Below are 21,975 nucleotides of genomic sequence, written 5' to 3'. Positions count from 1 at the left end.
TCTACTAGCTAAAGTAAGGAGGATGGATACTGGCCCCGCAGGTATAAAAGCAACCTGTCACCACCCTGAAAGAAGCCAGGCAGGAGGTGGCTTCACAAACCCTTCAGCACTGAGCCTGGCAACACGAGACTGGGAGACAGGGAGCGGAGGCCTCAGCCTCCTCCAGATCCCCACTTCCACTTCCAACTCAACTCACGCCTTCAGCCCAGGTCTTGTCCCAACACCCACCTCTACTCACCCACCAACCCAAGATAGGCCTGCCTTTCCCAGAAGTGCAAAGAGAACAAGGTCCCAGAGGACAACATGGATGAGCAGAGGGACAGGACAAAGCATCACTCTTTAAGACAAACTGAGGCTCTCTCTTTTCGGTCTGAAAAAATAATCCGTTTAATGGAAAAACCTGGAGTATATGACTCCACTCCCCCTGGATGAGGGGGCTGAACAGACCAGACCCCCTACATCACCTCATAGCCACTTCGGATACTCTTCACCAGGCAGCAGGCAAAGACAATGCCCAGGATCTAGAAGGAAAAGATAAGAGAAGGGGTAAAGAGGAGTCAGAGCAGCAAGGCACCCTGGACCCATTCAGGAGACCCCAGATACAAACAGGGCTCCCCACCCCCTCCCTGGGCCAGTGCCTCCTGCTCAGCGCCCCCCCCCCCACTGCCCCGCGTTCCCAGATGCCCCAGGGCGCTTTCACCTCCACAAAAGCAATGCCCAGAGCTGCTGCAGCTGCCACCAGCACGTTGCTCCTCAGCCAGACCCCAATCTTCTCCACGCAGCCCTGAAGGGTGGCAGGCACACCATCAGAGACTTCCCACCTCCTTCCCCGGACCACCTGTCTCCCCCATGCTCTGTACCTTTCACCCTACCCAAGCATCCCCAGATTCCCTCCATCCCTGACCCCCAACTTCCCAGAGCACCAAGCCTCTCCACCAGCACCCGGGTTGCTCCTGCCTCCTGAAACACTTCCCAGGTTCCCCGAGTCCCAACAACCTCGGCCTCCTCCCTACCTGGGTATGGATCGCCTTCACGTTGAAATCGGTCCCACAGCCCTGAGTGACATTGACACAGCAGGAGTCAGGGACTCGCTTGGCCGTGAGCAGGATCTTCTCCCAATCTGTGTAGTTAGCCGCCCCGCAGCACTCAAACTAGGGGAGAGGAGAGATATGGAGAAGAAGGTTGTTAAGTGAACTTCCATCTTCAACATGGAGATGAGACTTCCTCCCTTACCCCTGCTCCCAGCAACCCTACTCACCTTTTCTTGCATCCTGTCCAGGATCAATGCCGTGTCGTTGTTTTTCGTATAATTCTGCATCTGCTGCTGGAAGTTTTTATTAAATTCTGACCTCACCTGGGAGTAGGGAGGAGCACTGTTGAAGCCAGAATTCAGAGCACCTGGATCCCAGAGCAGCCAGGCCTCTGAGGCAAGGTCCTCCCCTTATTCCCTGCTTACCTTGTCTCTAAACACATAGCCAGCAATGGCCGCAGCCAACTCCACCAGCATGATAAGAGACAGCAAGATGGCAAACTGCAGCAAAGGACAGGAGTCAGGTCTGGAGTCTGGGTGAGAGGGGCCTGCCAGTCTCAGGAACATTCACAAAGGTTTCCCTCCCCCACCCACCCTCCGGAGAAATGCCCTTCTGGCAGTGCCAGGCACCCACACTGGCCTGTACCCCACTCACCGTCACCATAAGACAGTAGTTCTCCTTGCAGGTCCCACAGCAGCCCACAAAGGCCACCAGGAAGAGGAAGGCACCCACTGTGATGATGACCACGGGCAATAGGGAGCCAGGGGTGGCCCCTTGGGTAATGGTCTGATTCAGGACAAGCTGGACCCCTATACCCACGGCGATCAGTCCCACTGCACAGGCCTGCAAGGAGGGCAGGTCAGGATTCAGAAGACCCAAACACCATCAGGCCTCCACAGTGAAGGGCGACATGTGCACCCAGGACATGGCCAGAACCCCCATCCCAGAGAAACAGATTCTCACACCTCCAGGAAACTTTTGACTGTGGGGGAGGAGTCTGGGAAATTGTTCAAGGCTCTCAGAGAGAAGGCAGTCAGCAACCACGCCTTCCTTCAAGCAGCAACTCACCAAACACAAAAAGAGAAGTTCCCAGAAAGCCTTGACCCCAGGGCATGAATTCCCACCAGTAAAACTTCCTAAAGGTAGGTCTCTTCCTATGAGCCTGTAGGGCTCCCAGAACTGCCCTCTCACTACCCTCCAATCCCACCACATCATCATCAGCTGTGACTAGGCCAGAGCGAAGAGAGGAGAAAAAGGGGGTAAGAGGGTCTGCCCCTCCCTGGACGAACAGTAGCCTCTCAGGCCAGAAGACCAGGGCAGAGCAACTGAGGTGAGCAGAGCCCTTCCCCACCCCCGAGCAGCCCAGCCGACAGGGAAGAGGAGGTGGAGGGGGAGCCGGCTCTATAGAGGAGGAGCGGACGGGCACCCCGTGGCCTGGCGATAGCATCAGGCGGTTGGCTGGTTGCCCCACTGCCCCATATCACAAGAGGTTGGGTCACCCGACAGGAAGGGCCAGAAAGGGTTGTGGGGAGGGTGCTGAGCACCCGGGCCGGCCATTCTCGGTCCAGACCAGCCTCAGAGGTCCCTGAAAACTGGAGGGGATGGCCGCGCTGTCCTCGGTCGTTTCTCGGCTCTCCTGCTACATCTGGTCTCCAGCTGCCTTCATTCTTGATCCCTCAGCCCTCACCACTCCGGGCCAGGTCTCCCCGCACCCCGCCAGCGCGCCCTCGCCGTCCCCGCTCCTCACTCACGCAAAAGGCCAGCAGGAGAACGTAGAGCAAGAACTTGACACATTTCATTCCTCCTTCCACCGCCATGGCTGCCTGGCCTGGAGCAGAGGGGAGGGCAGCGGGATGAGAACCGGCCGAGGGGGGATCTTGGCTCCGGAGCAGTCTGCCGGCCCTCGAGACCTTCCCTGCGCGGCCCCCATTCCCGGCCCCTCCCACCCGGAAACCCGCGGTCAGATCCACGTCTCCCAGCCCCCTCTTCTCCCCGCAGGAGAGGGGTGGGGGCGCCCGCCGCCCAGCCCGAACCCCGCCCCGCCGCCGCTGGGGCCCGGGACCGAGCGGAGGGCGAGGTCAAGGGCCAGGGTCTGACGCCCACCCTCGGCCCGCCGGGCCCCAGGCGTTGAACACCCTCACCCCACCCAACCAGCCCGGAAAAACGGACCTCAGCCCCAGCCGGACCCCAGGCCACTTTCCCCTAGGCTCTGACCACCGCCAAAAATAAATGCAGCCGGCATCCCCACCCCACCAAGCCCGAGCCTCCGGAACTTTCCAAAGTTGCAAAGTTACGAGGGCCTCAGGAGCGGCGGGGGAGCGCGGCGGATCTTCCGAGGCCCAGGGGTAGCCCACGAGCGGGAAGCTGCCGGCGATCCCCACCACCCTACCCTACTCCACGCCGAAGCCGGCGCGAGCCCCGCGGCCTCACCTGGGCTCCCCGAGGCCTCACCTGGGCTCCCCGAGGCTGTGCGCTGCTCTCCCGCTGCGGCTCAGGGGCTCTCTAGCTGCGCCCCCCGGCTCCGGCCCCGCCCGGCTCCGGCCCCGCCCCGGCTCCAGCCACAGCCCCCTCCCCCGTCGCCTCCCCGCCGAGTGGCCGCCAGCCTCCTTCATGTGACGCGGGAACAGCTGCGGCCTGAGTCACCCGGCCCGCGTGGGGAGGGCCGAGCCCCCTGCCCAGTCAAGACCACGTGGCCCCTGCCCGGAAGACAGCGCCCACCCCCGCAAAGGGCAGGACCTCAGGGTGCCGGGGGCCCCGCTGGCGCCCCCAGCCCCTGCCAACTCAGGGTAGGAGAGCGCGACGGAGCGCCGCCTGATTCTTCTGGCTCAGGGAAGCGGAGGAGACATGTGAGAGCCAGAGGAGGGACGAGCGGCCCAGAGTTATCCTTTGAGCGCCGGGTCCGGGCCGCAGAGTTCAGGCAAGGTGACAAGATGGTCTCCTCACCCTCCACCCACAGCCCACTCCCTCTCGCTCCAACTCGGTTCCAGCCCCCAACCCCTTCCCCGAGTCAGCAGAGGGCGCTGTTGGATCTCTGGGATCGGGTGGGGCCTGAATAAACACTATCAGAAAGTCCCTGGCCTCACATCTTGGGAGTCCCCCAAAGTTCTAGAGTAGGTGTTCCCATCCCTCTCTTAGTCCCTTCTCCATTTTCTGGGACTCAGGAGTAGTGAGCTGAGTAGTGGAGGAAGCCCTTCTCAGAACCATCCCACGCAGTCAATCATGACACGTCAGAGTTACGTCCCTCCCTCTGGGGGAGGATTGCGGAGGTCGCTCCCACCGCTTGCTCATAGATCAGCCTGGGGAGGCCTGGGCGAGGGCACTAAGGCAGGCAGGCATCTATCTTCTGGGTCTTCCCCTCCCATCCTAGGGGAAAGTCCAGAGGGCAAAGCCAGGAGAGGACTGGAAGTTCAGGGCGTGGGCTCAAGCTGCCTCCCTCCCGGTGGGCCCTGGTCGTCCCCAGAAGGAGCTGTGTGAACAGGCAAGGACAGGACCAACAACCACACTCCTGCCCGCCCAGCCTGGACCCCACACCTTAGGTTCTTCTGGTCCTGCCTGAAGAACCATTTCCTGAGCTTTGGTGTGTGTACGCAAACGCGGAAAGAAACTAAGAGCGAAAGGAAGAAAATCTGGGCTGGGCTGAGAACCAGTTTCCAGGACCACAACCTTCCAGCGAGACACACCAAGCCCTAGTGGACCTTGCTCCCTAGTTATCCCCGCAGGCAGACTGTGGAGGAGGAGCAAAGATGCTGAAGAAAGAAGTATCCAACCGTTTCTGCCAGGCATGTGCTAGGCTCAGGGGCAGCGAGGCGAGGAGGACTGTGGCCCTCTCCTCTGCCTGCAGACAGAGCCCACACTGTAAACAGAGGCACTCCCCAGAGCCAGACAGCTGCACGAACTCAGGGAGGAAGAAGAAAAAACTGATTTCACAGAGGTGAGTGGTGCTCTTCAAGGTGACCTTAGAGAATAAAAGGGCAAATGCTCAGTTCCAGGGACAAGGACAGGGCGAAGTATAAAAAGGAGTAGTTTTAAAAGCCCATGGCATGAGCAGAAGACCTAAATAGGCATTTGTCCAAAGAAGACATTGGCAATAGGGGGAGGGTATAGCTCAGTGGTAGAATGTGTGTTTAAATAATAACATAAATAAATAAATAAACAAGCCTAATTACCTCCCCCCCCGAAAAAGAAGACATACACACGGCCAACAGGAACATGAAAAATGCTCAACAGCACTAATTATTAGAGAAATGCAAATCAGAACTACAATGAGGTATCACCTCACAGCTGTCAGAATGGCCATTATCAAAAAGTACAAATAATAAATGCTAGAGAGGGTGTGGAGATTCCTATTTTGTTGGTGGGAATGTAAAATTGGTGCAGCCACTATGAAAAACTAAAAATAAGAGTTACCATGTGATCCAGCAATCCCACTCCTGGGCATATATCTGGAAAAGATGAAAACTCTAATTTAGAAAAGACACATGCACCCCAATGTTTATACAAACACTATTTACAATAGCCAAGTCACGGGAGCAAACTTAATGTCCTTCAACAGATGACTGGATAAAGAAGATGTGGTATGTGTGTGTGTGTATGTGTGTATACATATACACACATACACACATACCTGAAGCTAACACAACATTGTAAATCAACTATATCAATTTTTAAAAAAAAGTCCACGGTAGGTTGGGGTTGGCTGACTCACAGGGCTCAGAAAGGATGTGGTGACAGATGAACAAGGGGGAAGGTGGTCTGAAGTCAATATGAAGAAACTTTGGACACGTAACCACCAAGTATAATTGCCTGAACAAACCAACTGTGAAAGACATTTTGGGAATAACTGGGCAGGATGTGAATATAAGCTGAGGATTAGACATGAGAAAATTATTTTGTTAGCTCTGATGATAATATGATTATATAGGAAAATTACCCTTTTTTTTTTTTTTAATGGCTACTCTCCTGAACCATCTCTTTTTTTCAAGAAGAAGGTTAGACCTGGGGTAGGATGACAAGCAAGCACAAACCCAGGGCAGAGCTGGCTCCCCAGACAACCCAGAGAGGAGCAGCTGTGCCAGGGACACCCTCTGTGCTACAGCACAGCCAGGGAGAGCTGCGGCCAGGGAAAGCGGGAGAGGAGAGCAAAGATGGGAACTGTGTGTCTTAGAGACTGTCATCTCACCTCAGTACTGACCAGAGTACTGACACTGCATCCCTTCAGGTGCCACGAGGTAAGAAGCCATTCTTCCTGGAGTGATCGTGTGTGCTTCCAGCTTCCTCAGCCTCAACTCTACTCTTATCAGACTCCAAGATCAATCTTGGCTGCAAACTTCGCTGGTGAGCAGGGAGAAGCCGCCAGCGATGGACAGCTCCACCTTTTCTCATGGCTCAGCCTGTGGAGAAGGACTTTGCTCTCTCAGGTATGGTTGCTGGTCTTGGAGAGACTCCTGGAGAGGCAAGGGCAGCTGCAGCTCACAGACCTTGGTGGCAGGCATATTGGGGGGCACTCAGCCATGTGAACACCCCTGGAGGCTGACGTCTTGAATTCAATTACTCTATTTTTTAAAGATGCATACTAAAGTATTGAAGGGTGAAATGTCATATCTGTAATTTACTTTGGAATAGTTCACAAAACAATAAATGAGGCAGAAAGAAGACAGTCTGGGTGATAGACTAATGAGATGGCTCTGCTGAATGTGTTCTAGAGCAATGGGGAGTGCTGGGAAGTCACTGAATGGGTTATCTTGGGGTTGGGATTGGGCTGACCTTGGAAGGAGGATGAATGAATGCCTGGAGGGCAGGTGGACCATCACTGCCACGTCCAAGGGAGAACTGATGAAGGCCAGGACCATGGAAATGAGAGAAAATCCTTGGAAAGGCCTTTCAGAGGGCCAAAGGACAGGGTGAATGCTTACCCGCAGGAGGGGGAGAGGAAGTGGGAAGAGTTGGCGATGGCTCCGAGCTTCCAGACCTGGGCACCCAGGGGAGGAGGTGGCAGTCACCCAAGGCAGGAGACCCATAAGGGGCAGCCAGGTGGCGATGTCCCACCTGGAGTTGGGGATGTGAAATTCAGAGGAGAAGAGCAGTCAGACTAAAGATAAAAAGTGATATCTAAATCCATAGATGAGTGAGGGCCAGAGCAAGAGAAGAAAACAGAGGCAGAGTTTCAGGAAACCATTATGTTTCAGGAACATGGGGGAGGGGTGAGTAGCAGTAAAGGGGCTGAAAGAGAAAGGAAGCCGCAGGGCCAGACCCCTCACTGTGCCAGGCACCATCCTAGGCGCTTATAGCTATGAGCTCATTTAAGCCTCACCACAACCTGGCAGGGTCTGTGCGACTTGTCCTGTTTTAGAGATGAGGAAACTGAGGCTCAGAGACAGGAAGTGACATGCCCGGAGTCCAAGCCAGTAAAGGGCTGTGTTTGGACTTGAACCCAGATCTCTGGGGGTTCCAAAGCCCATGGTTTTTTCTCTCTCTCTCAGACACGAAGAGAAAAGAGAACTTCAGGACAAGAGGAGGGGACAGTGGTCAGAAGCGCCAGCTAGTAAAGAAAGCTGAGAAGCAAGAGAAGGCCACTCGATGGGGTGGCCTCCAGCCCAGTGTCCGGACAGGATCCCAGGATCCGGAGCACCTGCCAGTCCTGAGGAGGGATCCAGGCGGGCAGGGGCAGAGCTGAGGTGAAGGTCATGGGAGCGGGACCCTCCCACCGGGGAACAGCTGGAAGCAAACTGTGGCCAGTGCAGAGTAGTGGCAGCGGTGTGGTCACGCAGTGGGAGAGAGAACGGGGCCAGGAGACCCCGGAGAACAGACCCGTGTGGAGTTGGAGGAGGAGAGCAAGGAAAGCCCATTCCTAGTCAAGTTCATAGAGACAGAGAGTAGGGAGGTGCTTGCCAGGGGCTGGGGGAGGGAGGAACGGGGAGTTACTGTTCCCTCGGGTATTCGGTTTCCTCTTGGGAGGATGGAAGAGTTCTGGAGATGGGTGGAAGTGACAGTAGCACAACATGTGGATGTACTGAGAGCCCCTGAGCTGTAAGCACAAAAGGGGTTAAAACGGTAAATTTTGTGTTACGTGTATTTTAACACAATTAAAAAAGAAAAAGAACAGCCCACTTCCCTAGCCTGGAAAGTCAGCAGAGAACGCTGTGTACCTTGGGTGGGGAGGTGGCGGACCTCAGCCCTGCCCTTCACATTACACCCTCAGAGCCTCCGGCACCAGCTCCAAGTGCTAGCACCTGGAAATGCCACCGAGCCACCGGATCAGCTCAGGCTTCTGTCCCTTGGGTGCCTGGCACTGGCTGGTGGAGGCGAGCTGGGGTGGGCACCTGGCCCCCTCCCCACACAGCAGAGCTGGGCTGCCCTCTAACTCTGCCACACCCCCACCCGGGGCCAGATATTTGGGCGCCCACAGGTGTCCCAAGTGAAGGCAGTGTCTTCTGAGAGCGCATAGGCATCAGCTGGACCCAACGCGACAACGCACAGCAGCTTTTAGCCAGCATCCCAAGCCCAGACCCCATAACAGAGAGTTTGACACCTGCTGCAGACACCGCCTCCCCTCCACTCAGCAGGGCCCCTGCCTGAGCCCCACGGGAGTGGCCAGCTCAGAGATTAGACGCAGGTGCCCTGGCAGGAGACCTGGGAACTTCCACCTGTGGAGGCCTGTGGGGGTGAGGGAGCAGGGGAAAGGAGTGAGGAGGCCTGAGAGGAGGGAAGAAGAGGGAAGAGAGGAGTTGAGGAGGGTTGAAGACGGCATGGAGATACAGGAGAGATGAGAGGAGGGGTTGGAGGATGTGAGAGAGAGAAGCAGACACACAGACAGGACGGAGGGGGTGGGGAGAAGGAAGAGGAGGAGATGGGGGTGGAGGGGAGAAAGGAGGATGCATCTCTTCACAGGGTAGGGCAGGAAGGGTGGTGCTGGAACTCAAGGTCAAGAGATTGGGTCTGAACTGGGGGCCTGGGATTTTAATCCAGAGGCCCCAGCTTTGGATATGAGGGAGGCCCCGATGCTTGATGGCAGCTCCCAAGTGGCAGGGTTAGATCAAAACAAGGGTGAGGTTGGAGATGCACTCCTTGGTGGAGTCTGGGGCCTAGAGAGGGGTCTCCAGTCACTGAGGGGCCCCCCCTTACTCCTCCAGGTGTCTGGGCCAGACTAGGTCACCAGAACATGGTGCCCAGGGAATATCATCATTGCCAAAGTCAGCTTACCTCCTCGCTGCCAGGTGAGTAAGGCCCAGAGAGGTGAAGCAACCTGCCGGCCAGAGGCAGGGACTTGGCCCACCAACGCCAGTGCTGGGTGCACCACGCCTGCCACCAGCAAGAAGCCCCCTCTGGTCAGAAGCCCTGGTGAGAGGCAGGTTCTGCCCCATGTGCAGGGGGTGAGTTTGGCTAAACTCACTCTCCCTGAGCCTCAGCTTTCTCCCAGTTCAGCAGGAGGAGAACCCCCGTCCTCACCTCCCAGGGCAGTTGTGAGGATCAGAGGAGAAATGTGGGGATCAGTTTCATTGCTTCGAGAAAGTAAAGGCTTTATCATACCCTGTTTCTTGACTCATGGGAGCTAAAATGATTCTGTAAATCAAATATCTGGACTCGACCCCACTTGAGATGGCCAAGGAAAGGGTCAGGAGGAACAACCCAGCCTCCTTTGGCCCCTTCTACCCACCTTGGCCTTGGCCCAGAGTTCTAGCTCCAGCCCCAACCCACTCCCCACTGCTCCCCAGTGCTCTGCCTCCCTTCTTACCCACTCCTTTCACTGCTCCTGGGGCTTCCAGCCCCTGAACTCTGGCCCCTCATTCTCCCCACCTTGCCTGACTCCTGTCCCGGTCTCCTCCCAGCCTGTGTCACTGTTCCCCACAGGGTCAATCCAGGTGCTCAGCCGGTGACTGGGCAGGACAGACAGCTCCAATCCGTGGCCTCCTCATGCACCCCCTGAGCCAGGAACTCGGCTGGGCTGCCTTGTGGCTCTGGTCCAGGACCGGCTCAGGAGTGCAGTGGCCTCCACCTGGGATGGAGCAGCCGAGGGCACTGGAGAAAAGAGAAAGAGGCAATGCTGGGGGCAGGGGGAGGCAGTTAGTTCAGGAATTCATTCATTCATGTATCAATCCTTCCACTTACTGAAAGCCTAAACATACCAGGCACTAGGACTATAGAGATGAGTAAGACATTGATTATAACCTGCAGGCACCAACTCAAAATACGGTGAGGTGAGGGCAGTGCCAAAGAGAGGCCCTGGATGCTGGGGGCCACCTAGTACAGGCTGGGGGATGCAGCAGGGTCCTGAAGGTGTTGGGGGCATTCAGCCAGGCTCTTCTCAGCTGGTTGGACCCCTCCCCAGGGATGCAGTCTTGTAGCTTAGGGAACTGGGGTGAAGAGACAAGGCAGGGTTTGAATGGGTGGAGGTCGCTGGCACTCCTAGGCAGAGCTCAGACCAGTCTGCCCTGCCCTCACATCTCTAATTTCCAGTTACCATTCCCAGACCCCAGCCGGACCTTCTGGTCATCCACCCACCCTCACCCTTGCTACACACACACACACCCCTCATCTAGCAATGACCTTGACTTTCACTGCTCTGTGCTCTCTCCATGAGATTGGATTTCCTCTGAACATTTCTGCTTTCCGCCAGTTCCCCTCACCTGGCAGCCCAGGTCATGCTTTGTCACTTCCTGGGTCAGCATATCCTCCAATGGTTTGAAGTCCCTGGAGAAGCAGACTGTGTGCTTAGACCCCTCCTTTTCTGTGACTAGCAGCTGGAACAGTGGTGCCTCCTGCCAGCAGAGTTGGGCCATGGGGCTGGCCTTGGCCACTGCCCCCAGTAGGATCCCACCAAGGCCCTGGAGAAGGAGAAAGACAGAAAGAGGTGGGCAGGGCCAGGGGGACCTCCAGTGAAGGTGGAAAGAGGGTGCATCTGAGGACTGGGAGGGCTAAGCCTGCCCTGAGAGGATGAGGAGTGGATGGTGCAGGGGCGGGGTGTCTTCTGGGGAGGCCAGATGAAGAGGTGACACCCAGTGATTCTCAGAGTTCCTCATTTGTATCCCCCCTCCACCCCCTTCCTCCAAAAATGAATGCTTTGGCTCCTTCCTCCCAATCTCCAACTTGTCTTGGAGGGCCTTGGGGTTAAAGAGGGTAACATGGCTGACAGGCGATCCAGGCAGGATGATTATAGGGTTGAGAACGTGGTGTGGGAGAGGATGGTAATTACACAGTAAGATCCTCCCTGGGGGCTTCAGGATTTGTGGGCAGAGACCTGGGAGGGGTCCGTTTCACCAACATACTATCCCCAGCCCAGAATAGCCTCACCACACCACATTCCCAGCGGCTTCTTCTGGGAGAGGAGGGGTGAGGGAAGCCCCTCCTGGGGAAGCCCCCACCCCAGCTTCCTCTCAATGGTCCAGCCCTTCCCCTCCTTGGAAAGACCTGCGATGCCAGGGAATGAGTCCACTGACTCTAGAAATAGGCCTTTAGGAGGAAGAAGCAAGAAGAGCTGGGTTAGAGGTCATGAGTTACTGCCCACTGAGCCCAGCTCCAATAGACAAGGCAGTTTGTGTGTGGGGGTGGCCTTTGTGGTAGGAGTGCAGAATAGCAAGAGTCCCTCCTCCTTAACGTGGTTCCCCTGTTCTGGGGTCAGCAGCTCTGAGAGTGGTCCAGGTGTCTCTGGCCTTGAACCTGGTGACCGGCTCCCAAGACCTACAGTTCCTCTTCCTGGGGATGTAACATAAGAAACCCTCTACCCAAGGCTACACGAGCACCTCTTTCCTCCAGCAGCTGAAACCTCATCACTGCTTCTCTCCCGGCAGCTCAACACCCTTCAAAGCTCAGTGACTCCCTTAGCCCCCAACCCACATTTGCTATGATCCAGTCAGGACCTTGAAGAAGGCGGGCCGAAGGTTGCCTGGGTAACACCGCCGAGGGGCACCCCTAGCTGGAAGACAGTTGCCTGGGAAACCAGGGCAGTGGGCGGGGCCCCAAACCCCGGTTATCCTGTGTTGGGATGAGGAAAGAGCTAAATGTTCACATCTCTCCCAACTCCTTTTCTGTAAAGACAGCAGGGTCCCTTCTTCTGGACTGGGTCTAGGGCAGCCGGAAATCTGAAGCTCCTGAAAGACTCCCGGGGTTTACCTGCAACCCAAGGGAACCCAATAGTACCAAGCCTGAGGGAACTCGAGGAAAGAGGCAAGATCTAGGAGGGGTTGGAGACAGGAACAAAGCTTAATACATTATGGTACAGAACTTGGAATAGAAATCTAAAGTGGAAATATGCAAAGCATGCCCCCCCCAAAAAAAAACCCCACCAAAAAAAGTGGTTTTAGTCCCACGGCCAAGAATCAGAAGTTCCAGAATCCACCACCAGATGGCAGTGTTGCCCACTCATTGGATTAAGTGCAGTCCTGGAACCCACCGGGAGGAAGCCAGAAGATGGAAATCCTTTTTGTCACACAAGTTTTTCCTGACTCTTGCTCGCTGGTATTTGGCAGATACCCATAACTGCTTATGGTCATAAATACACAGTTTTATTTCCCCAACCTGGCTCTGACCCGATCCAGTTAGCAGACCTCATTCTTTTTTTTAACTGGGTTTTTTTTGGCGGGGGTGGGGGGGGGTGGATCTGTTTTACTTACTTAGTTACTTACTTATTTATAGGTGAGGCACTGGGGATTGAACCCAGGACCTCCGGCGTGCTAAGCATGCGCTCTATCACTTGAGCTGTACCCTCCCCAGTTCACTCATTCTTTACTCAAAGCAGCTAAGGAATACTTTGCTGAAAAATGTTCCCACTCCCTTGGGTCTCACAGTGTGAGGCTGATAAGCTGGGGTAGTAATAATGGCTACTTATCTCATTTAAAACTGTGTGTCAGGCAGTTAATCCTCAGAACCTTATGAAGTCGGTACAGTATTGTTATCTTCATCTTACAGATGAGGCATCTGAGGCCTAGAGCCAAGTTCACATAGCCAGAAAAGGGGCAGAGCTAGGACTTGAACCCAGGCAGCCGAGTTTGAGTCTAGAAGCTGTGTGACTAACCTCTGTGAGACACAGGATGGTGCAGATGTAGCTAGGAGAAGCATCTACTCTAGACCTGGGAGTCAGGAATGGACTCCTGGACAGCATGTCTAAAATCTCATCTATACTGAGACCTGAAGAAAGAGTAAATTGGGGGAGGGGGCAGTGGCAGGAGAAGGGGGAGTTGTCCTAGGAAGAGGAAACAATTTGTGCAAAGATGCAGAGATAATCAAGAGAAAGAGGGTGGAGTGACATCCAGGTTTTTCGCCTGGATGATTGAGTGTCATTCATTAAAATGAAACACAGCCAGATGGAGGCACAATTTAGGGGAGAGAAGAAGTTGTCTGTCACATTTAACCTATGAGGTTTAAGGTGCCTTGGGACATCCAGACGGAGATATCAACGAGGCATCTGGCCTGGAGTTTTAGCCAGTATCATTTACAGTGTCCTGTCTACTCTGTTACCTGAAAAAGGGTCTACATCTTATTGCTCTTTGCATTGCTCAGAGACCTGCCACTTGCTACATGTTTGGTGGAGAAGTGAAAGCTGGGCCACCTCCTCGAAGGAAGAAAGAGGCGACACCATCTCTTCTCTCAAGGAGTTTACAATTTTGCTGGATAGGCAATATGATCCTATTTTATAGATGAAGAAACTTGATGAAGTGTTGAGATGTCCATGTCGTGGAGGGAACCGGCTGTCTTAAGTTTTTTTTTCATTCTGCTGCGGTCTTAGTTCCTGTTCTCCATGAAATAGGTCATCTCTTCAAAGATCCCCAGCTTGGTCCTCCTAATCCCTACCCACCTTCTTCCTTCACATCTGGGCTCCCACTTTCTTCTCTCATTCCACTTCAGCTTCCCAGCCCAACTCTGTCCTTACGCCCAGTGCTCCATCTAATCCAAAAAGGAAACCAGTGTCACTCTGTCCTGCCTGAGAAGCCCAATAATGGTCACCCACTTATTCAATAAGCACTGTGTGTGCCAGGAAACGAGCAAGATCTGACCGGACGGACGCCCTCGAACCTTTTCAGTCTGTTGGTTATTTGCCCATTGACCTCTAGGGCTTTAGACTCAAGAGATCAGCCTGAAGGAACCGAGGTCTGGGAAGAGGTATCCAGAACCAGAAGTTAAGTACCTCAGGAGCACTTTAGTACCTTAGCACTCTTCTGCTCTGCTACTGGTACCTCGTGTTACATCTGAAGATGAGGGCTCATCCCACACCTGGGTCTCTCCCCTCACAACTTGCTGTCTGCAGCTCAGGCACAGAGAGCAGACCTCTCTCTCACCCTCACCCCTGCGACTACAAGCCCCTTCTCAGACTTCGAAGATCCTGCAGGTCCAAAAGTACATCTAGGAATTCAGAGGCCAGATTTCTCTGCAAGCACAGTGGTCTCAGCCCTGATCCCTCCCACTCCTCCCCCGATGGTGCCCAGTTCCTGTCTGTTCCAGCCTCTGACTCCCTTATTCCCTTTCAAGCCTCAATTTCAAGTTCACATTCTTCCCAGCTCTAAGTCTTCCTCTTGTTTCAGGGCTTCCCACCACCTCTCCACCTTCTCAGATTGTCTATGGCCTCTTCTCCTAGTGTTCCTCACTGACCCCCATGTCAATCCTTCCATCCCAAGCTGTGCTTCCTGATCCCCTGCTGAGCCCAGCCTGCTGCTTCCCTCCAAGCCCCCTTCAAACATCTTTTTTGGGCTGCTTCTGGTAACTAGGGCCCTTCTGGGCTAAAATCCTCCATCTCCGCCCCCTCGGGCTCTCCGTGCTTCTACCAAGGCTGACTTAAGTGAGTCAGCCTTGGGCTAGGCTGTTCTTCCTTCTGCAGGAGTCTCTGTCTTCCTATCTCTGCCTTCCTCTGATCCTCTGTGTCCGCTTCCTCTGTGTCTACCAAGGAGGCTCCCTTGGTATCTCCCAGTCTCTGTGCCTCCTGCACCTCCTCCTCCTGATTTTTCTGTATTTCTCTTTCCCAGGGCTCTGGTCTCCGTCCCATCAGTTCTTCTGCCCAGCTTCCATCTCTGTGCACCCCTGACCTCCTGTGGTCTGGTCCATAGACCGCCATCTCCCCTCCTGTCTAGCCACAACTCTCTCCTCCCTCTGGTCTCCCTCCTCTATCGTTGTCTTTGATTCTCCCTACTCTAACTCCCCAACTTGTTATGCCTGTCACTTTCCTTCTCTATCTGTCTCTTTAGTTAAGTCTCTCCTCTCTGTGTCTTCCCCACCTTTGTCTCTCTCCTCTTCCTCCAGCTCTTCCTATCTCTATGTCTCTGATCTGTCTCTTCCCCTTTATCTCTCGGTCTTTCTTCGATTTCTCTGACTCTGACTTTGTCTATCTGTCCCCTCTTCTCCCCCACCCCAATATCTCTGTCTCTCCATCTCTCTGGGCCCTCGCTCCCTCCCTCTCTCTCTCTTCCTCGGCTCTCTCCGGCTCCCTCTCTCGCCTCGGATGACAGCGCTGCCTCTTTTGTTGGCTCCGCAGCCAATCGCGGCCGCTGACGACACGGGGGCCGGGGCTATAAAGGGCCAGGCCCGGGCTCGGGCCCCCCCAGCCGCCCGCCCCGGCCGCCCGCCCGCCCCGCCCGCGCGCCCGCCGCCCCCGGCCCCCCCGGCCCCCCCTCGGCCGGGCAGCCCCCAATCCCGCGGCGCCCGGACCCCCTCCTCCTCCCTCCCTCCTCCCTCCGCCCCCTCCCCGCGGGACTCCGGCGTCCCCGCCCCCCAGTCCTCCCTCCCCTCCCCTCCAGCATGGTGCTCGCGGCCCCGCTGCTGCTGGGCTTCCTGCTCCTCGCCCTGGAGCTGCGGCCCCGGGGGGAGGCGGCCGAGGGCCCCGCGGCGGCGGCGGCGGCGGCGGCGGCGGCGGTGGCGGCGGCGGCGGGGGCCGGGGGGGAGCGCTCGAGCCGGCCGGCCCCGTCCGTGGCGCCCGAGCCCGACGGCTGCCCCGTGTGCGTCTGGCGGCAGCATAGCCGCGAGCTGCGCCTGGAGAGCATCAAGTCGCAGATCTTGAGCAAACTGCGGCTCAAGGAGGCGCCCAACATCAGCCGCGAGGTGGTGAAGCAGCTGCTGCCCAAGGCGCCGCCGCTGCAGCAGATCCTGGACCTGCACGACTTCCAGGGCGACGCGCTGCAGCCCGAGGACTTCTTGGAGGAGGACGAGTACCACGCCACCACCGAGACTGTCATTAGCATGGCCCAAGAGAGTAAGTGGTTGGTGGGACATGAGCGGTGGGGTGCGGGCTCCAGCTCCCGCTCGGGGAAAGTGAGCGCCTCCCTCTCTGATGCGGGGCGCTCCTGGCTGCTCCGTCCGGAAAGGCTTTTCGGCGAAAACTTGATGAATTGGGGGGCGGGGGCTGTTCCGCAGAAGTTTTTCGAGCTGTGGAGATGGGCTGCAGAGTTGTGTACACGCCCCGTCCTTGGAGGTGAGGGGGCAAACGGAAAGGATTGCGAGATACCGACTCCCACCCTGGGTGTGCAGAAAAGACCGGTGTTGCGGGGATTCTGGGGAAGCAAGGGTCCGCCTGCAGCGGAGGGGAAGGGGCAGCAACTCAGTCCTGAAGGGCCTTGGTGGAGAGGCTGGAGAACAGAATCGGGAGGCTTCGGGACCCCCGCAGTTCTAGCCAGGTTGCAGTGCTCTCCGCTACCCAATGGCCCTGGCACCAACTCTCCACTCCTTCCACCTTGGGCTTCGCAACGCGCCCCCGGGGCTGCAGAAAATCAAGTGCCCCTCTCCCTCTCCCGGGGACGAGATCCCAGAGCCCTTTTGACATCGGGTCTCTCAAGGGGCTGGAAAAGCTGTGCCTTCTCTTACTGACCGAGCTCAAAGAACTCAACTCCATTGCGCTGGGGATAAGGGTACCCGTTTAACTGTTCAAACCTTAGTGTTGTATCCCATATTCACCCGCCCCTACCCGCAACCAGGCTTGAGGAGAGAGAGGAACACTTAGGGAGAAAAAGAAAGAGGTAGATGGGAGGCAGGGGAAACCCAGGCATCCTAGCTCCTGGCCAAACGGAAGATGAACATGTTAATAGACTTGAGCTGCTTTGAAATTTTATGGCCTGGAAAATCCAGGCCAACACTCCCCGACACATACACCCAAACCCCCCAGCTCTCCCTAAGGTCAAATGACTCCCTTTTCCCCTCCCCCACTGAAGTCTCCCCCAACCCCCAACAACTCCAGGGAACCAGGCCCTCTCTTATTCCCTAGTGGTTTGGCAAAGTCGCCGCCCCCCCCCTCCACTGTTTGGTTTTATGGCTCTGAACAGAAGAGGGGGAGACTGGTTTATTGGCAGATGGGTCATAAAAAGCTGGGGGCCTAGGGGAGTCCTAGTGGCCCACCCCCAAGGGAGAGGCACTGGAACCCAGGTGTGCATCTGGGAGGCTGAGTGCCTCACACTGCCACCAGTTTTTCTGCAAAGCTAACTCCACAGTGCTTGGTCAGGGCTGTAAAGAAAAGAATACTCAAAGGACTAGTAAACTAACCTGGGGTTGGGGGTGGGAAGGCCTGGGATCTGGTCTTGGGTTCCTCAGTCTCCCTTCTGTTCTTAAGGCTTCTGCTTTATAGATGCTGGGGTCAGTCTGAGACTGACAGAGGGCAGGGTTGGGGGTGGGGAATTATAACAGAGTTAGAAACAGTGGTAGAGGAATTCTGAAGAAGAGTTTGCTAGAGGAAGATGAAGGATACAGAAAAAACGATACTTTGGTCTATGTGGTGGAGTGTGTGAGAGAGGCTTTCCAGAATGAGTGATGGAGCTGTGGGCTTCCCCCTGCCTCGTTCTGTCCCTAGCATCTCTTAACCAATAGGCCTAAGCCCAGAGTTAGCCCTGGTAATGCAGATGCAGGAAGGAACAGACACCACACGCACAGTTTGGGAAGTGCAGGTTAGACGTAGGGGGTGGACAGGACAGGGAAGGACACCAGTAGATGGGATTCCACCCCAACTTCTACCCTCTTGCCACCCCAGGACTTGGATAACTAGGGAACTGGGTCTCCAGCCAGGTATTGTGCGTCCCCTTTAAGAGCTAAGCTGAGCTCTTAAGAGAGGGAGGGGGAGCAGAGGGAAGGGGAGGGAGAGAGGGGAAAAGGAAAAAGAGACTTTTATAGTCTAATCCCCAGGGACCCGCTTTAATAAGAGACTTGTGCTCTGCTAATCGGGGGAGGTGTTTGTCAGCAGAGATGGCCTCCGCTCCCCTCCCCCTTCTTCCCCTCCCCCAGCCCTCAACCCTGGACCCCAGCCCCCACCTCTCCTGGGCTGCAGTGCCTGCCCTAGTTCCCTCCACCCTCTCGGGCTCTCCCACCCCAGCCTTCATCCTGGGAACCCAGCCCCCTTGCCCTTCTGGGAGCCAAGCCCAGCCCCTCAGTTTCTCTCTCTTCCTTACACCAAGAGGCCCCTGCCCTCTCAGCCCAACCTCCTGCCCCTAGGCCTTCCAGCCAGGGTGAGGAAAGTGTGTTTGGTGTTTGGGGGTGGCGGGGTGGGGGGAGGAGGAGGTGGTGAGCAGGGAGGGGGTTGGGCTTTTGCTGAAAATAGTGCAATGACCTCTCTCCAGACCACAGCCGCCTACTAAACCTGACCTGCTGCCTGCCACCAACCCGATCAATCCAACACAGATGTGGCTCCTTCCCCTCCCCTTGGGAGCTGGGCCTATGTGTGTGTTGGGGACTCTCTCAAGCCTCTTGTTCCTCTGTGGCTCTACCTGCTTCTCCTTTGTTCCTTCCTCTGTATCCTTCTATCCTTTCTCTTTTTCCCACTAGGCTTAGCTACCTCCCTTCTTTTGGCTTCTTAACCCCCACCCACTCCTTTTGCGTCCCTCCTTCTCTCCTGGTGTTCTCCAGCTCCCAAACTTATTTCTTCTCTCTCTGCCATGATCTTCCCCTCTCTCTTCCTTCTCGCCTCCATTTCACTGCCTCTCTCTTCTAACCTACCCCCATCTCTAAAATCTTTTCTCTATTCTTATCTTCCTTGCCATCTTCAGTCTCTCCCCTGTCTCTTCTGCTTTCCCTTTTCTTCCTCCATATGTCTTCATCCTGTCCCCTTATAGTACCAACTGTCCTCATATCCACTGGGTGAGAAGTGTATGGTGATTCCTAGGGGTGAGGATGGGACCTGCCTGAAGGAACCAAAGACTGGCGCCCAGTCCCCCATCCCTAAGCCTTGGGCAGGTTTAGGTAGGGAAATATGTTTAGAGTTTAGAAAACTAATAATAAACCAACACTTACTGAGAAACTACTACTATTTTCAAATTCTTTATTTAATGCTCAGCACTCCTATGAAGCAAGTATTATTATCTGTATCACTGAGAAGTCTGGTGAGTGAGGTCAGACACTGAATAATATGGCAGACAGTGATAAAACCCACTTCAACTGCAGTCAAAGAACAGTGCTTAGATGCCAGGAAGAACTTTCAGACACTTGCCTATATAATTTAAGACTGGGAGTTTAGGGAGTTAACTCAGCATGCACTTACTTAGCACTCCCTGGTATTATGGGAGGCAGTAAGGCTGCAATGGTGAGCAAAACAGAAATAGTACTGACACAGTGTCCACTTTCAGCAAGATTAGCACCTAATGGTGAAGACAGGCAGGAAAATAAAACAATCTCTGTGCTGAAATTAGGTATAGCACACTGTTCGAATTGTTGCTATCACTCTCCATCTCACCAGCGACTACCTTGCCCCAGAGACTCCTAATCCCCAAATCTCCACTCCGTAAACCTTACCCCATTGCAGCTCCAGCCAGAGTTAAAATAATCGGGAGGACTATCAGTGCCCTGGGGCTTCAGAGAAAAACCAAGGGGAAAGAAAGCTGCAGAGGAACTTTGTGTCTTGTGTCCTGAATATATGAAGATCATTAAGCACTTTCCTTCCATTTAAATTGGAGTGTCTTCCCTTTCTTCCGGTGGGGGTTGGGGAATGCTGACGGGAGACAACAGATGCTAAATTATCTGTGATTTTGCAGAACTCAAGACCAGGGTATGACAGACACATAAGGGCCTGGACTTCCTGATCATACTTACATGGCTCTGGAAGCTCATTCCTGATTCTTCCTGTTTAGCGTAAAAATGGATATTCCTATCCAATGGAAACATGACTTAGGGCATTCCCAACTAATTTAAGAAATTAGAAAGGGGAACTGAGAGGAGCTGAAATGGAAGCAGCGGCAGATATGGAGAATCATCCTTTAAACCCAAGAAGGGTCAATTTATGGTCCAGAACAAGGGGAAATGGGCCAAAATGTAAAATTGGGATGTTAAACCTTTGTAAAGACTTATTGGCACTGGACTAAGAAACCAAAGGAAGCTCAGAGGAGAAAAGAAGAGTGATTACATCTGACGTGGTGTGTTGACTATTATTTCCGATGCTCCAGGGAAGTATGAGAAAAAACCCCGGGAGGCAGTTTTTCCTCCCTTAAAAGTGGAGGCAGTGATGGTGATGCTGCGGAAGCAGCTGAGGGTCAAAGAAGTGAAGAGTCAGATGCATGAGTGCTTGAGTATTCCATACTTTTGGGTGTGTGGTTTCTAGTGGGAATGATGCCAGAAGCCTAGATCTGAATTCTGGCTTACTTCATGGAATAAATTTGGCCCCTGCTCCCTATCTGGACCCTGGATTATCCATTCTTTGAGGCCATCTGCTTTGCGGGGGGGGGGGGGGGCTGTGCCAGGATCCACTCGGCCACCAGACAAAACAGAGCAGAAACGGGGCAAGGTGACCTGAGGACAGCAGGTGTGATATGAGGTTTGGCTTCCATGAAGAGCATCAAAGGTTCAGGAAAAGTTGAAGCCCTACATGCTGGGGAAAGCTGGAGGAAGGAGAGGCTACAGGTTGAGGAATTCCCTAATAACCGTCTTTGCAGGTTATCTGGTAGAAGGGAACTCATGCATTAGGGCAAGCAGGGTAAGGAAGGGGTACAGATCAGTAAGGCCTGAAAGAACCATCTTATAGGGAAAGAGCGAGGGGGGTTCTGGGTACCAGTGACACTGCAGTCAACAAAACAGGCAAGAGAGAGGGGTAAGAACTCGAAAACAGGCTGAAGGGATTGCCAGTGCCCACAACAGCTGCTGACCCCTCCACACTCTTCACTCATGCTGTGCCCTTTCTTTTCAGCGGACCCTGCGGTACAGACGGATGGCAGCCCTCTCTGTTGCCATTTCCACTTCAGCCCCAAGGTGATGTTCACAAAGGTACTGAAGGCCCAGCTGTGGGTGTATCTACGGCCTGTGCCCCGCCCAGCCACAGTCTACCTGCAGATCTTGCGACTGAAACCCCTAACTGGGGAAGGGACTGCAGGGGGAGGGGGCGGAGGCCGGCGTCACATCCGAATCCGCTCACTCAAAATTGACCTGCACTCACGCTCCGGCCACTGGCAAAGCATCGACTTCAAGCAAGTGCTACACAGCTGGTTCCGCCAGCCACAGAGCAACTGGGGCATCGAGATCAACGCCTTTGATCCCAGTGGCACAGACCTGGCTGTCACTTCCCTGGGGCCAGGAGCTGAGGGGCTGGTGAGCAGGGAGCCTGAGATACTGGCAGATATATATAACCTGGCCCTGAGGAGGTGGGATGTTGGAAAAGGTAGACCAGGAATGTAAAGGGGGCTGAGGACCAATATTATTTTTCTAGGTTCCAGAGCTGATTCTAGAGGAGCAATTAGGTGGTAGTGATGGGGTGCTAATCACTTTTCAAAGATCCAAGGCAGGCAACAGCTGGAAACTGGATTTGGGGTGGTGTGTTAATAGATTAGTGGAAACACAGAGATGGGCTGTTGTTGAGACCTTGGGCCAGGGGCTGATGAGGGTCAGGTTGCCAGGAGAGGGAGAATTAGGGAAGGTGAATTGAGGGAGAGATGGCTAGCTGGCAGGAAGAGTGGGCAGAAGACGGGCTGGGGATGGGAGCAGGGGAAAGGCTAACAGTCTCCGTTTCTGATACTCCTGTTGAGGGGCAGGTGAGAAAGGAACAGGGAGTAGGAGCTCTTGGGGAATATGT

General features: G+C 54.9%; 2 protein-coding genes and 1 long non-coding RNA gene across 7 annotated transcripts in view; 2 read left to right on the top strand and 1 right to left on the bottom strand.

Annotated features, from left to right (window-relative positions):
• Positions 1-362: 362 nt before the first annotated feature.
• CD63 (CD63 molecule) lies at positions 363-3,604 on the bottom strand. 2 transcript variants are annotated; one of them, XM_032493126.1, is made up of 8 exons: positions 3,483-3,604; positions 2,783-2,859; positions 1,686-1,874; positions 1,457-1,531; positions 1,259-1,354; positions 1,014-1,151; positions 701-784; positions 363-521 (listed from the first exon to the last, which is right to left on the bottom strand). In XM_032493126.1, the coding sequence occupies exons 2-8, from the start codon at positions 2,846-2,848 to the stop codon at positions 456-458; spliced, it is 714 nt and encodes a 237-aa protein (XP_032349017.1). In that variant the 5' UTR covers positions 2,849-2,859; positions 3,483-3,604; the 3' UTR covers positions 363-455. The 2 variants fall into 2 exon arrangements, with proteins under 2 accessions (XP_032349017.1, XP_032349018.1); XM_032493127.1 differs by having other exon boundaries at positions 3,462-3,549.
• Positions 3,605-3,700: 96 nt separating this feature from the next.
• LOC106729014 lies at positions 3,701-15,280 on the top strand. 2 transcript variants are annotated; one of them, XR_004324532.1, is made up of 6 exons: positions 3,701-3,953; positions 4,873-4,962; positions 6,250-6,448; positions 7,511-7,705; positions 9,161-9,244; positions 13,524-15,280. It is a non-coding gene; the product is annotated as an uncharacterized LOC106729014 (long non-coding RNA). The 2 variants fall into 2 exon arrangements; XR_004324531.1 differs by lacking the exon at positions 13,524-15,280 and having other exon boundaries at positions 9,161-13,515.
• A 56-nt stretch (positions 15,281-15,336) lies between these two features.
• Positions 15,337-21,975, top strand: part of GDF11 (growth differentiation factor 11) — a 29,127-nt gene continuing 22,488 nt past the window's right edge. For 2 of the 3 annotated variants that reach the window (XM_032493113.1, XM_032493112.1), the window contains exons 1-2: positions 15,337-16,200; positions 21,097-21,494. In XM_032493113.1, coding sequence (XP_032349004.1) covers positions 15,750-16,200; positions 21,097-21,494 — 849 coding nt within the window. In that variant the 5' untranslated portion in view covers positions 15,337-15,749. The remainder of the gene's footprint in view (positions 16,201-21,096; positions 21,495-21,975) is intronic. The other variant, XM_006179809.3, reaches the window with a different exon arrangement.

The sequence above is a fragment of the Camelus ferus genome, chromosome 12, assembly GCF_009834535.1.
Source record: "Camelus ferus isolate YT-003-E chromosome 12, BCGSAC_Cfer_1.0, whole genome shotgun sequence".
NCBI lineage: Eukaryota > Metazoa > Chordata > Mammalia > Artiodactyla > Camelidae > Camelus > Camelus ferus.
This window is presented reverse-complemented; position numbering and strand designations above follow the sequence as displayed.